Source organism: Equus asinus, chromosome 9 (genome assembly GCF_041296235.1).
Source record: "Equus asinus isolate D_3611 breed Donkey chromosome 9, EquAss-T2T_v2, whole genome shotgun sequence".
Classification (NCBI taxonomy): domain Eukaryota; kingdom Metazoa; phylum Chordata; class Mammalia; order Perissodactyla; family Equidae; genus Equus; species Equus asinus.
This window is the reverse complement of record NC_091798.1, coordinates 34,661,575-34,675,751: the sequence shown is the minus strand read 5'-3', so window position 1 is coordinate 34,675,751 and position 14,177 is coordinate 34,661,575. Positions and strand designations below refer to the sequence as shown.

Genomic DNA, 14,177 nt, shown 5'->3' with positions numbered 1-14,177 from the left:
GAGGATTTCTGGATACAACAGACAGGAGAAGACATGCTTTATGCTTCAGTATACATTTAATATAAGAAAAAGAATGTAACTGGCAAATCTAACTATACCCTTCACAGTTACTTCTCACATATTTGAAGCCACAAGGCACCTTTGTTGATAATCAGTAAAATTTAGTCCACATCTTTTTTAGCACTCACCTTTGTTCCGGCCACATAGCCACATGATTATAAAGGTAATATGAAAGATGATTTGGAACAAGATCCTTGCCAGAGACTCGAAGATCCACAGGATACCAGAACTCAAATTCCTGCTTTAACTGCTGTAATTTTTCCTTTGGGATCTGAGTCTTAGGAAATGGAGCCTCCTTGAAGAAAACATAATCCCAAACTTCCTTGGTCATCTGCTGTGGTCTGTATTAAAAATAAAACAAACAACAACAAAACATATATATAATTTCTTTGAAAGAATCAGTATTTTAATCTAACCATGAAGTAGGAATCTCTTTCTTAAGGTAATTACAGTAACAAATGAGGACAAGGGACTCCCATAAGAATGAAGAATGAATAACAATAGAGGAGCGTCTATTTATTACTATTTCTCAGTTCAATAGCAAAACAGCAAAAACATCATGACAAAATTCTGCTAAATGAATTCTCATGAAAACTAAATATTAAAAAAGAGAGCTTTCAATATGTAAATCAAAAGATCACATCTCTTGCTAACAAACTACACTTCTTTGCCTTACTCATTTACCAACCTGATGCCCAGTGGAGACCCCGCCTGTCCACGCAAGTCACCCCCCTGTAACAGGTGTGCAACCGTGTAAAATGCCATGTAAATAGTGGAATCAGAGAGCGATTCAATCAGCCACTGCTCATCCCACGGCAGACGAGTACCTGCAAGATAAAAAGAAGACAATCAATGCACGAACCTAAGAGACACTTCATCTATAGAATCCACATTTCCAGGAACAGGTCTATAGCATTTACAAAGCTTCTTATTTAGGAAGTTCTTAAATTTACTTGAATAATTAATAAAAATAAACTGATAAATAAAAAACAAATGGTTGAAGCACTAGAAACTTTCTATTAAAAAAAAAATCACACCGGGGCTGGCCCCGTGGCCGAGTGGTTAAGTTCGTGCGCTCCGCTGTAGGCGGCCCAGTGTTTTGTTGGTTCAAATCCTGGGCGCAGACATGACACTGCTCACCAAGCCACGCTGAGGCAGCATCCCACATACCACAACTAGAAGGACCCACAACGAAGAATATACAACTATGTACCGGGGGGGCCTTGGGGAGAAAAAGGAAAAAATAAAATCTTTAAAAAAAAAAAAAAAAATCACACCATAAAAGCTATGTGGGTTACAGAGGGTGTACTTCCACCACCAGGTAGATGGTAGGGGACCACATCCTAGTTTCCCTCACCCTCTAACCAAAACCTCTCACTTCCAATTCAGAAACACACTGGAAGAGACGAAACAAAGGTAAGAGCATTAATGTGCTGTGTAATTGGCAAAGGTTTTCAAACAGAAAAATTTGACGTTTGCTTACCTAAACCATAAGTTCTTGAGCAAGCATGCTCTTGTAGCCAGCCTAAAGTAGCTTCAAAATTCCTCCTAGTCTCCTCACAGAATCTGGAGAGGGCAAAAGATAAAGTGTCTTCACCTATACTGTCTCCCATGTTCTTCAACTCCTTTCCCTTTCCCTCATCACTTTCTCCCATCTTACGTTTCCATGTTCTTCAAGCACTGGGATGTCTGTTTCTTCCAATTCTCTTCTCCATAATCCAAGTACCTGGGAGTGGACGAATTGATTAAAAAAAATAAAAGTCAAAAGGATAAGCAAAGTGACTGAAGGAAATTTCTTGTTGCTATAGGAGACTAACCACTGGTCACACAGGGCCACGACGCATTCATCTGAAGATCTGGACATAACTTGTTTCTCTGGTTCCATGTAAACAAACGCATCTCCCTAACAGAAAGTAAATAAAAATATATCAGATATTATGTCAAGTCAAGCTATATTACTCAAGGATGATAAAAATAACTTTTTAAAAATATGCTATACCACCAATAACCAAAACCCCATATTTTCATTACATCTTCCCTCTTCCCAGGGTAGAAGTTATCTGCCTTTCTTTCTATGCAACACTTGCTTTTGAAAAGGTGTGCGTCTTCATCAAATAGATCACCTTCCCTGGGTACAGAGTATTCCTTTTCATTGGAAAGTGAAAGATGTTTAATAGTTTCTAATCCTATGATTGAAGGTTAGGCTGGCTATTGGCAGCCTTTTATCCTTGTTATATAAAAATATAAAGAAAATAGGAAATTAAATGCATGGAACCACTGTGCTTTCAAAAAACAGATGCACAAAATGAAACATGGAAAACACTGTTACTAAAGATTTATAGTGTCATGAAAAATTCCCACTAGAAAACTGACCATAAATTTTATTTTTTACCAAATATAAATATCTCTTAATGTATTATGGTCCCAAACTTGTAAGTCTATGATAATTTTTTAAAGTAAAATTCAGCATTATTATTCATAAAATGATTCACTGCTCTGTGTTCTTAATCCAATTCTTTATACTGAACTTATACAGCTAGGATTTTAGTTTAAAGACAGTAAATTATAAACAGACATTTAACTCTGTTCCCTCTCAAAATTCCAACAAAATGACAACAAAGAGGTGTTCTTTTTTTAATGGCATGAACCTACAAAGACAGAAGAATGGAAGAAGAAATACCAACGCAATTTTGGAAAGTAAAAAGCAGGATGAGTGATAACTGTATTAACAGATTAAAGAAAGCTAGCTGAATCCTAAGCCAGCAGCAGTAAAAGCTGAAAAGCAATCCAGTTTGCATTACAGAACCTCCAAAAGATTCAGGAATTTGTGGTACAAGACAGTTCTGGATGTGGAGGTAATGTGAGGCTGGAAAAAGGAGGACTAACTGAAGTCTTTTAAAGAAGAGGTTAGAACCCAGATACCCTAATCCCACACTATGCAGGCAGGCAACTGCCCCTCCCTATGACAGCAGAACATTGAAGGTTTATTCTCTGGAAGGGATAAAAGGGAGGTTCAACCAGAGGTCAAAGTTGAGGGTATTGGTACATAGTGGAAATAGGGAATTAAGTGCAAGTCAGCACACTGAGTGTTGGTATCCACCCTGGCAATCTTATCCCGTTCCGCTCCCAGAATGCTCAGCTAGTTCAAACCCTTTTAGCTGGAAACTGGAAGAATCTCCTAAGGGGAATCTAACAAACCCAAGAAGCCCTAATTAACATCAGGGCTAACATCAGGACCTACCCAAGGCCCAGATGGCCCTTCAGTTCTCCACCAGTCAAGCCCAGTGACAAGCCCTACCCACATTAAAAAAGGTTCCAATCCCCATTTTGTATCCATTCTTAAATATCAACAGCCTTCCTCAGAGAAATAAGAGAAAATTAAGATTTCACATCCAACAAACAAGAATAGCATCTTACAAAAAAAGGATTGATCAGATAACAAGAATATTTCTTAATTTGGCCCTGAGTTGGGAATTGCTAAAGCTGGGTAATAGGTGTACAGGAACTCATCATGACTCTCTACTCGTTTATAAGTTTAAAATCTTCCATACCAAAAAAAATGTTTTAAATGAGTCCTTAGAAATCTTTATTTATACACACACACACAAGTAAAAGATACAAAAAACATACAGTAAACAAAAACTCATAGGGAAAAAAAGTTGAGGGGGTCTCTCAGAAAGAAGAGCAAAACGACTTCCACAGTCTAAGAGATCTAATATCTGAATAATAAGAATTCAGAAAGAGAAAATAAATAGGAAGGGATAAAATAATCAAAGAAAAAGTCAAGAAATTTTCCTAAAATTGAAGAACATAAGTTTACAGATTGAAGGACCCCCTCAATCACTCAGAAGAATGAATAAAAACTGACCTACACCAAGGTACATCATCACGAAATTTCAGAATATTGGGAGAAAAGAAAAGATTCTACAAGCTTCCCGAAGGGGGAAAAACAGGTCACTTACAAAAAGATCAGTATTACCAGAATGGTTTTGGACTTTTTAACAGCATCACTGAACCACAACACCATGGGTAATGCCCTCGAAATTTTAAGGGAAAATTATTTCCAATCAGAATTCTATACCCAGGCCATCGAGAAGAGAATAGGACATTTCAGACATGGAAGGTCACAAAAATTTACCTTCCAGGCACCCTTTTTCAGGAAAGCTACTAGGCAGAGCTTCACCAAAATAAGAGAGTAAATAAGAAAGAAGAAGCCAAGGGATCAAGGAAACAGGAGATCCAACTCAAGAGAAGCAAAGGAAATCCTTAGCTTTGGAGGAGGAACATTCCCGATGACATTTATGCACCAGGACAGTAAGCAACCAGTCCAGACTAAAACAGGCCAGAAGGCTCTGGGAGAGCATATTGATGTGTCTGAAGGTATGGAGAGGAGAAATAGACAACTGGGACAGAGTCTGAGGAGGGAGTATTAATAATTATATTTAAAAGTAAGGAAATTTTTTTAAAAAGACAGTAATAAACTCCAGGGGAAACCAAAAGCTGGGGAAGAAAAGTTCTCATTGTATACTACATTGTAGATCAGCCATGTCTCAAAAATGTACACAATGACTATTGCTCTAACATTAGTTATAATATACCTATACTAGGAAGATGGGGGTAGAGAAGTGTACATAAATGTGGGGAGGTTAGAGAGGAAGACACAGGTCAGGGGAAGAGTTAAATCTTGATCTTTCATAGTAGGTCAACGGCTGATGCCTAAAACTGAAAAATAAAATCAAAAAATTATACTACAGGATTTAGCTTAGAGATCTATATGACAGATGAAGGTCAATACTAAAAGAAACAACTAAAACAGTTGAAAGTAAGCCTGTCCAAGGAAGAGAAATTTAAGAGAATGTGGAAGGATAGAAAGGAAAAAGTTGCTTCTTTACGTAAAAATTGTCTCTCTGTATTATGGGTATATATAACTGTCAAAAATAAAAATTTAGGGGCCAGCCTGGTGGCGCAGCGGTTAAGTTTGCACATTTCGCTTCCACGGCCCAGGGTTCGCCGGTTCAGATCCCGGGTGCGGACATGGCACTGCTTGGCAAGCCATGCTGTGGTAGGCGTCCCACATATAAAGCAGAGGAAGATGAGCATGGATGTAAGCTCAGGGCCAGTCTTCCTCAGCAAAAAGAGGAGGATTGGCAGCAGATGTTAGCTCAGGGCTAATCTTCCTCAAAAAATAAAAAATAAAAATTTAATTTTAAAAGTTAAGTAATTAAGTAGCTCAACAGAAAAAAGTTACAACAAAAATGAAGATGGGGGGAAAAAAGGATGAAAGTAAAAAGTAAAGCACTACCAAAAGAAAGAATCGTAACTACCAGTATCTCAAAAGGCCACTGCCAGGAAGCATCATCAAAATCCTCTGCATGTGCTTTGTACTACCTTCATCAACACTACAGGTGGGATGTTCAAGTTAAATCAATTGCTGAATAGGTCTATTTTCTGCCACAAAATTATATATCTTTAATATAGCTCCAGGTTCTACTACAGAACTCATTACTAATTAAAATTGTACCCACAACTAGAAGGACCTGCAACTAAGATATACAACTATGTACAGGGGGGTTTGGGGAGATAAAGCAGAAAAAAAATAAAAAATAGAATTGTAAAGTCTGTCTATTAACTCAAAGCTTTTCTCCTAAAGAACTGTTCAGAGGATCGCCTACCACCTACAGTGTCAATCATCTTTTTCTGAATAGTCTTCTTCACGTCTTGGACCTTCTGTCCTTTAAATTCATCCACCAACATTACCTAAAAAGAGGAGAAGTAGGGAAAAACACATACACAACAATTAAAATTTGCCTTGGGTTCCCCACACAACATTTTCGCTAAATTTACTTCCACCCATAATCAAGACATTTTTAGTGTGAAATTTACCACTTTTATAACCATAAGTTTTTATTTTGGTATGTTTTGGATAACTAATATTTATAACACATTTGTTTTTCTTTTAGTATAACTAGGATAGCTATCACGAACATGATTAGGAAGGAACGCTCACCTCCTTCCCACTCCTCAGGTTTCCATGTGGCGAGAATTCCACTATACTAATTCACCTCATTTCTGAAGGTTTTGGGAGAAGGAACTGAGCATATGCAGCTCAGCCCCATTTTGGCTTCTCTTTCCAACTCCACCTGTTGCCAGCGAGCACTCTCCTTTGCTTGGCCATGTGATAAACTTGGCTCTTAAAGGAAGGCCTACTGTTTTTCAACTCTTCCTTTTACGTAGTGGGGAAATTTAATTCTAGGGCAAAGTATTAGCTTGCCCATTGTTGTCACACACAGATCTAAGCCATAATCCCCTTCCAGCTGATATTTTGAGCTCTATCTATCTGACACCTGTGTCTCTTGCAAATAGTTTTATCTTAAGTGGAAAAGACACATGTTCTTTTTTGACCTTCCAATCATCTAACATACCAAAATGCTTCATATCTATTTAATTCATCATTATGAAATTATATTTGTTTTTCATTATGGTACAGTAGTTAAGAGCACAAATCCTAGAACCAAGTTGCCTAGTTTGGGTATCAGTTCTGTCACTGGTTGGCTATCTGGCTGATCTTGGGTAAATTACTTAATCTCCTAGTGCCTCAATTTCCTCATCTATAAAATGGGAATAAGAGTGCCCACTTCAGGGAGTTATTATGAGATTTAAATAAGTTAACATATAAATGTTGGCTTTTATTATCACCCAAAATGTAAAAGTCACTTAAAAAAAGACATATAACCAATTCTTGGTTATCCAGAAAAATGAGAGTATAGGTAAAAATAAAGAACATTCTCACTTATGGCCTTAAAAATCTTCATTTCAAACTCAAGCCACTAGCAACTTGGTTGGACTTTTACTTTCTCTAGCCTAGTCTTCTTTCCATGGAAATCTAAGCACATTAATATATGCACAATAAAGGAGAAAAGAGAGGTTCAGAACATGTTTGTTGTGCTCACCTGGCATTTAGTAGGCATTAACAAGTTAATTAATGAACTGAATGAAACTGCTTATTTAAAATATGAACTCCTCAATTAAAAGAGAAATAGAAGGGACCAGGTATTGTCCATGCAATAAACCTTTGGCGTTTACTGCATAATAATATGAACTTTAAATATCTTCAAGAAACCACTCCTTAGAGACTCCTAGAGGGCACAAAAACGTAATTTCTGTAAATGCCATTAAACAAAAAAAATAGATTAAAAAAAGAAATTTGGAAATAGAATAACACAATTTCATACTAATCTCTCTCAAATCAGTATATAGCTGAAAACTACATTGAGTTTTTCTTCTTTTTTCTAAATCATTAAGAAGAAAATCACAGAGCATGGAATAAATCAAATAAAAAACAATAAAAAATGATTACTTACACCATCATAAAACCCTTTTAGATATAATTTCTCCTTTGCTTCTGCAAGTTTTTCTCGGTCATTTTGGCTCTGAATTTTCAACTCATCACAAACAGTTACAGCAGAGAGATTTCCAAAACCTGGAATCTCAATGAGTGGCACCTGCAAAGAACAGCAATGTCGGAATTTATTTACAATGAATGAACACAAAAACAGCCCTATGGGGCACAGTCCTTTTGCCTCTACTGTCCAATGAAGTCATTTCACATTTTACATATCATTACTGCAGTGCCACACAGGTAATCACAGAGTGACTATAACATCCAGATGTGAATTTGTCTTCCTACAGTCCACAGGAACCACCCAAATTCTGTGCACCAACTCCCACATTGTCCCTCCCTCACTACACACACCTTCCCCAGCTCTCAACCCTCCACTGGCATATAATTAACGTTGAAGCTAGCAAAACGATGAAAACAACTAAATTTATGGACAGTCTTATTTGGTTTAAGTCTTCCAAATTCTTCATCAAAGTTATTTGCTAGTAATTTAAATTTCTTTTCTTCTGCAGGCACTAATATGAAAACATAAACATTCATGAGTAATATGCAAAATTTTTGTCTTTAGAAGTCTGGAAATTGGCCATACCAGCAAAATAAGCTATATAAAATTGGTGATGCTAAAAAGCTCTTTGTTCAGGAATTGCAGGTGCCAGGTGCTAAGAAAATGATTATTGTTAGTTTTTCTCTCACTCTTATCTGCCACAGCAGATATCAAGTTAAAATAAGCAAACTCTTAAGCAAACTCCCTCTTATTTTCATACTCCACCAATTGTTTAATTTTGATACACGGAAAATGTTAGCTCTTTTTTGTTCTGATAGAGAAATGGATACGAACATTCTGAATCATCTACGTACTCACCGGCTCAAATGGCAAGACCATGTCATCTCTAATTCCATACTTTGCTCGTAAAGCCTACAAAAAATTTGCAAGTTAACACTAATGATCAACACTTTACTGGTATAATCAGAGAGAAGCAACCTCCAAACTTTTTTGCCAGTATTATTTGTCCTCCTCTCCATTTAGACAGATTTTTAAATTTTATCATATATCTCAAGAAGAGATCTATGACTTTTAAAAACTCAACAGTTTAAGTTAGAGTGAATGGCTTAAATAATCAAATTATACAGCCAAAAGCAAAAATTCACAAACACACACACACCCCCCCCAACTTAAAATGAGGTCAGTGAAACCTAGGTTGCAATGAAATTGTGAACATCAGAAAACTTTTTCAAAAGTTTTATGAAATCCATCACATCAATAGACTGAAAAAGAAAAATCACATGATCATATCAACAGATGCAAAAAAAGGATTTGACAAAATCCAACACCCATTCATGATAAAAACTCTCAGTAAACTAGAATAGAGGAGGACTTTCTCAACTTGATAAAGACTATCTATGAAAAACCTACAGCTAACACCATACTTAATGATGAGAAACTCAAAGCTTTCCCACTAAGATCAGGTACAAGGTAAGGATGTCCCCTCACCACTCCTTTTCAACACTGTACTAGATGTCCCTGCTAATGCAATAATGCAAGAAAAGAAAATGGTATACAGATTGGGAAGGAAGACATATAACTGTCTTTGTGCAGAGTGGCATGATTATCTGTAGAAAATCCAGAATAATAAACAAAAAAAACCCTTCCTGGAACTAATAGGCAATTAAAGCAAGGTTGCAAGATACATGGTTAATATACATAAGTCAATTTTGTTCCTATATACCAACAATGAACAAGTGGAATTTGAAATTAAAAACACAGTACCATTTACATTAGCTCCCCCAAAAATTAAATACTTAGGCACAAAACTAACAGTATATACATAAGATCTGCATGAGGAAAACTACAAAACCCTGAGGAACAAAATCAAAGAAGAACTAAATAAATGGAAAGGCATTCCATGTTCATGGATTGGAAGACTCAATATTGTCAAGATGTCAGTTCTTCCCAACTTTACCTACAGATTCAACGCAATCCCAATCAAAACCCCATAAAGTTATTTCATGGTTATCAGTAAACTGATTCCAAAGTGTATATGGAGAGGCAAAAGACCCAGAACAGCCAACTCAATATTGAAGAACAAAGCTGGAGGACTGATGCTATCTGACTTCAAGACATACCATAAAGTTGCAATAATCAAGAAAGTGTGCTGCTAGCAAAAGAACAGACAGATAGATGAATGGAACAGAATGGAGAGCCCAGAAACAGATCCTCATAAATATAGTCAACTGATCTTTGAAAAAAGAACAAAGGCAATACAATGAAACAAAGACAGTCTCTTCAACAAATGTTACTGGAACAACTGGACATCCACATGCAAAAAAAAAGAATCTAGAGACAGACCTTACACCCATCACAAAACTCAATTCAAAATGGATCATGAATCTAGATTTAAAACACAAAACTATAAAGCTCCTAGAATATAATACAGGAGAAAACCTAAATGACCAAGGGTATGGTGATGCCTTTTGAGATATAACACCGAAGACACAATCCATGAAAGAAATAACTGATAAGCTGGACTTCATTAAAAACTTCAGCTCTGTCAAAGACAATATCAAGAGAATTAAAAGACAAGCCACAGACTGGGAGAAAATATTTGCAAAACACATATCTGATAAAGGACTGTTATCCAAACTACACAAAGAACTCTTAAAACTCACTAGTAAGAAAACAAACTGATTTAAAAAATGAGCCAAAGACCTTAACAGACACACCTCACCAAAGAAGATATACAATGGCAAATAAGCATATGAAAAGATACTCCACAGCATATGTCATCAGAGAAACACAAATTAAAACAACAATAAGATATCACTACATACCTATTACAATGGCCAAAATCTAGAACACTGACAACAACAAATGCTGACGAGGATGTGGAGAAGAGGAACTCTCAAATATTGCTGGTGGGAATGCAAAATGGTACAGCCACTTTGGAAGTCAGTGTGGTGGTGGTTTACAAAATTAAACATATTCTTACCATACGATCCAGCAATCCCACTCTTCAGTATTTACCAAAAAGAGTTGAAAACCTATGTCCATGCCAAAGCCTACACATGGATGTTTACAGCAGCTTTATTCATAACTGCCAACACTTGTTAGCAACCAAAATGTCCTTCAGTAAGTGAATGGATAAATAAACTATGGTACATCCAAACAAGAGAATATTACTCAGCACTAAAATGAAATAAGTTATCAAGCTATGAAAAAACATGGAGAAACCTTAAATACATATTACTAAGTAAAAAAAGTCAATCTGAGAAGGCTACATACTATGATTCCAACTATATGACATTTCTGGAAAAGGTAAAAGTATGGAGACAATAAAAAGATCAGTGGTTGCCAGGGCTGGAAGGGAAGAGAGATGAACAGGGAGAGCACAGAGGATTTTTAAGGTGTGAAAATACTCTGAATGTTATTATAATGATGGATATATGTCATTAAACATTTGTCCAAAGCCACAGAATGTATAACACCAAAAGTGAACCATAATGTAAACTATGGACTTTAAGTGATCACGATGTGCCAATTTAGGTTCATCCTTGTAAAAAAATGTACCATTCTGATGGACCTGGAGGGTATTATGTTAAGCAAAATAAGACTGAGAAAGACAAACACCATATGATTTCACTCATATGTGGAAGATAAACAAACACACGGACAAAGAGAACAGTTCAGTGGTTACCAGGGGAAGGGGGCTGGGGGGTGGGCACAGGGGGTGAAGGGGAGCACTTATATGGTGATGGACAAGAAATAATGTACAACTGAAATTCACAATGATGTAAACTCTTATGAACTCAATTAAAAAAAAATGTACCATTCTGAACAGTGATGTTGATAATGGAGGAGGCTATATATGTATGGGAACAGGGGAAAATCTCGGTACCTTCCTCTCAATTTTATTGTAAACCCAAAACTGCACTAAAAAAATAGTCTTTAAAAAAAGATTCTATGAAGGGGCTGGCCCCGTGGCCGAGTGGTTAAGTCTGTGCACTCCGCTGCAGGCGGCCCAGTGTTTCGTTGGTTCGAATCCTGGGCACGGACATGGCACTGCTCATCAAACCACGCTGAGGCAGCGTCCCACATGCTACAACTAGAAGGACCCACAATGAAGAATATACAACTATGTACTGGGGGACTTTGGGGAGAAAAAGGAAAAAATAAAATCTTTAAAAAAAAAAAAGATTCTATGAAATATTATATTTAAAATTCAAACCTCAGGAAAATACATAAACATCAAAAAACAGGTTAGAGATAGCAGTTCAAAAATACATCCATAGCTTTTTAGCCTAAGCTCATTGTTAGTTCAGCAGTACCAAAGCAATGAGACAATGAAAAGGAAATAAGAACATGATACTCACTTGCTTTTTCTTCAAGTCTCTGAGGGCAGCAAAATCATCGGGAGAGTCAGAAGGAACACTTGTGACCACACCAGTGCCTTATAAAAGAAAGTGTGAAATTAACTAACACAACCAGAATGCATATTGAAGTATTTCTAGAAAGAAATAAATTCTTTACCTTTATCCTCCTTAATGGTGAGCATTGGAAGAACATAGATCACCTTATAAGATGTTAAAGGTGCAGAAAGGGATGCACCAAGAATTTCCTGTGTAAGAAAAAAATCACCATAAAACATAAAGAAACTTAACCATTAAAATTTAAAACAATGTTAATATTTTAAGCCCTGAGAAGCTACTAATCAAAAAGTATATGAAGTAAAAAAAACTCATTCTTTTATAACTACTAGACTAAAAATAATTGTAAATAATTATAATACCCAATCTGGTAAGGTTGTGAAGAAATTAGTATACTAATACATTGGTTGTGACATCGTACTCCTTGAGGAAAACAATATAGGAATCCATAGCAAGACCCACAGAAATTTTCATACAACTTGGACCCAGCAATCCAATCCTAGGAATTTACCTCAAAGGAAAAAAAATTATCTTTTGTCTGAGAACTCTGCCCAATGCTGTGTTAACTACACTAGCAAACTCTGGAAACAACTAAAACTTTAAATAATAGAAAAATTATTTAACAAAGATATGAGACATCAATAAGATAGAATACTGTATATCCATTTAAAATGATAATTAAGAAGACAAACAATTAAAAAGATATATTTAGTTTCTCTTAAAAAAAATCAGAAGATCTGACAATACTGGACCCATATTCTCAAGTGGCAACAAACAGCTTGCAGCTGCTTATTCAGCTAAGGAATGCACTTTTCAATTCCACACAGCTCCCACCCATCCCACTTCATTCATATAAAAAAACTGCTTTTATGGAATTTACAGTCATATGGATGAAAACTAAATATCCTAACAATCTTAAAGGTTGAAAGCTATTTTTAAGTTTTACCACCCATTTCCCTCACTCCAGAATCTGCTCAAATTAACATGGAAAGAAGCTGCATTAAGAACAGGAAAAAATTTGTGGCTTTAATACTGTTCCCAAAAAATTCTCAGACAGAATGCCAACATCAGGAACTAATGAGTTGTGGCAGCACTGCTTATAAAAAAAAGGAAGAAAACAATTCAAATATCTATTATAGTGAATGGGTAAGTAAGCTGTGGTATAGCCAAACAATGCCATACTATGTAGCTGTAAAAAATAAGGACAAGGACGGGCTGGCCTGGCGGCGCAGCAGTTAAGTTCACACATTCCACTTTGGCAGCCCAGTGTTCACCAGTTCAGATCCCAGGCACGGATCTACACGCTGCTTGTCAAGCCATGCTGTGGCAGGCATCCCACATAAAACAAATGGAGATGGGCACAGATGTTAGCTCAGGGCCAGTCTTCCTCAGCAAAAATAAGAAAATTGACAGCAGATGTTAGCTCAGGGCTAATCTGCCTCAAAAAAAAGGTAAGAACAAGGAAGCTGTTCATGTACTGATAAAAGGATTACCAAGATATAGTTAAGCAGGGGCTGGCCCATGGCCGAATGTTTAAGCTCGTGTGCTCTCCTTCAGCAACCTAGGGTTTCACCGATTCGGATCCTGGGTGCAGACATAGCACTGCTCATCAGGCCATGCCGAGGCGGCGTCCCACATGCCACAACTAGAAGGACCCACAACTAAAGTATACAACTACGATGTACTGGGGGGCTTTGGGGAGAAGAAGGAAAAATAAATAAATAAATAAAACCTTTCAAAAGAAAGATACCGTTAAGTAAAAAAGTAAGATGCAGAATAATGTGATAAAGTATATTGCCATTTGTGTATTAAAAAAGGGAGAAAGAATATATATGTATGTATTTGCTTATGTATACACAAAACACTTCTGGAAGGATACACAAGACAGTGATTTCACTTACTGCCTATCCAAGAGGGAACTGAGTGACTAGGGATATCTTTTGCATCTTCTTTGTCTTTTGAATTTTGAGTCTTATGAATGTATAACAATTTAGTCAAAAAATTAGTTTACAAAATAAGTAAGAAATAAAAGTTCAATTCAAAAAAAGAATTGAGATGGTAGTCTACTCATCTTTTTTTTTAAAAAGTTATTTATTCAGATACCCAACATCAGGGGTCGGACCGGTGGTGCAACAGTTAAGTGCACACGTTCTGCTTCGGCAGCCCAGGGTTCGCCAGTTCAGATCCTGGGTGCAGACATGGCACCGCATGGCAAGCCATGCTGTGGTAGGCATCCCACATATAAAATAGAGGAAGATGGGCACAGATGTTAGCTCTGGGCCAGTCTTCCTCAGAA

General features: G+C 36.7%; 1 protein-coding gene across 2 annotated transcripts in view; it reads right to left on the bottom strand.

Moving 5' to 3' along the window:
• Window positions 1-14,177, bottom strand: part of LARS1 (leucyl-tRNA synthetase 1) — a 60,253-nt gene that overhangs the window by 24,910 nt on the left and 21,166 nt on the right. For both annotated transcript variants that reach the window (XM_070517255.1, XM_070517254.1), the window contains exons 11-20: window positions 11,985-12,072; window positions 11,828-11,904; window positions 8,322-8,375; window positions 7,422-7,562; window positions 5,740-5,817; window positions 1,878-1,963; window positions 1,721-1,786; window positions 1,544-1,626; window positions 749-887; window positions 189-401 (exon numbers count right to left, since the gene is read on the bottom strand). In XM_070517255.1, the coding sequence (XP_070373356.1) occupies window positions 189-401; window positions 749-887; window positions 1,544-1,626; window positions 1,721-1,786; window positions 1,878-1,963; window positions 5,740-5,817; window positions 7,422-7,562; window positions 8,322-8,375; window positions 11,828-11,904; window positions 11,985-12,072 (1,025 nt within the window). The remainder of the gene's footprint in view (window positions 1-188; window positions 402-748; window positions 888-1,543; window positions 1,627-1,720; window positions 1,787-1,877; window positions 1,964-5,739; window positions 5,818-7,421; window positions 7,563-8,321; window positions 8,376-11,827; window positions 11,905-11,984; window positions 12,073-14,177) is intronic.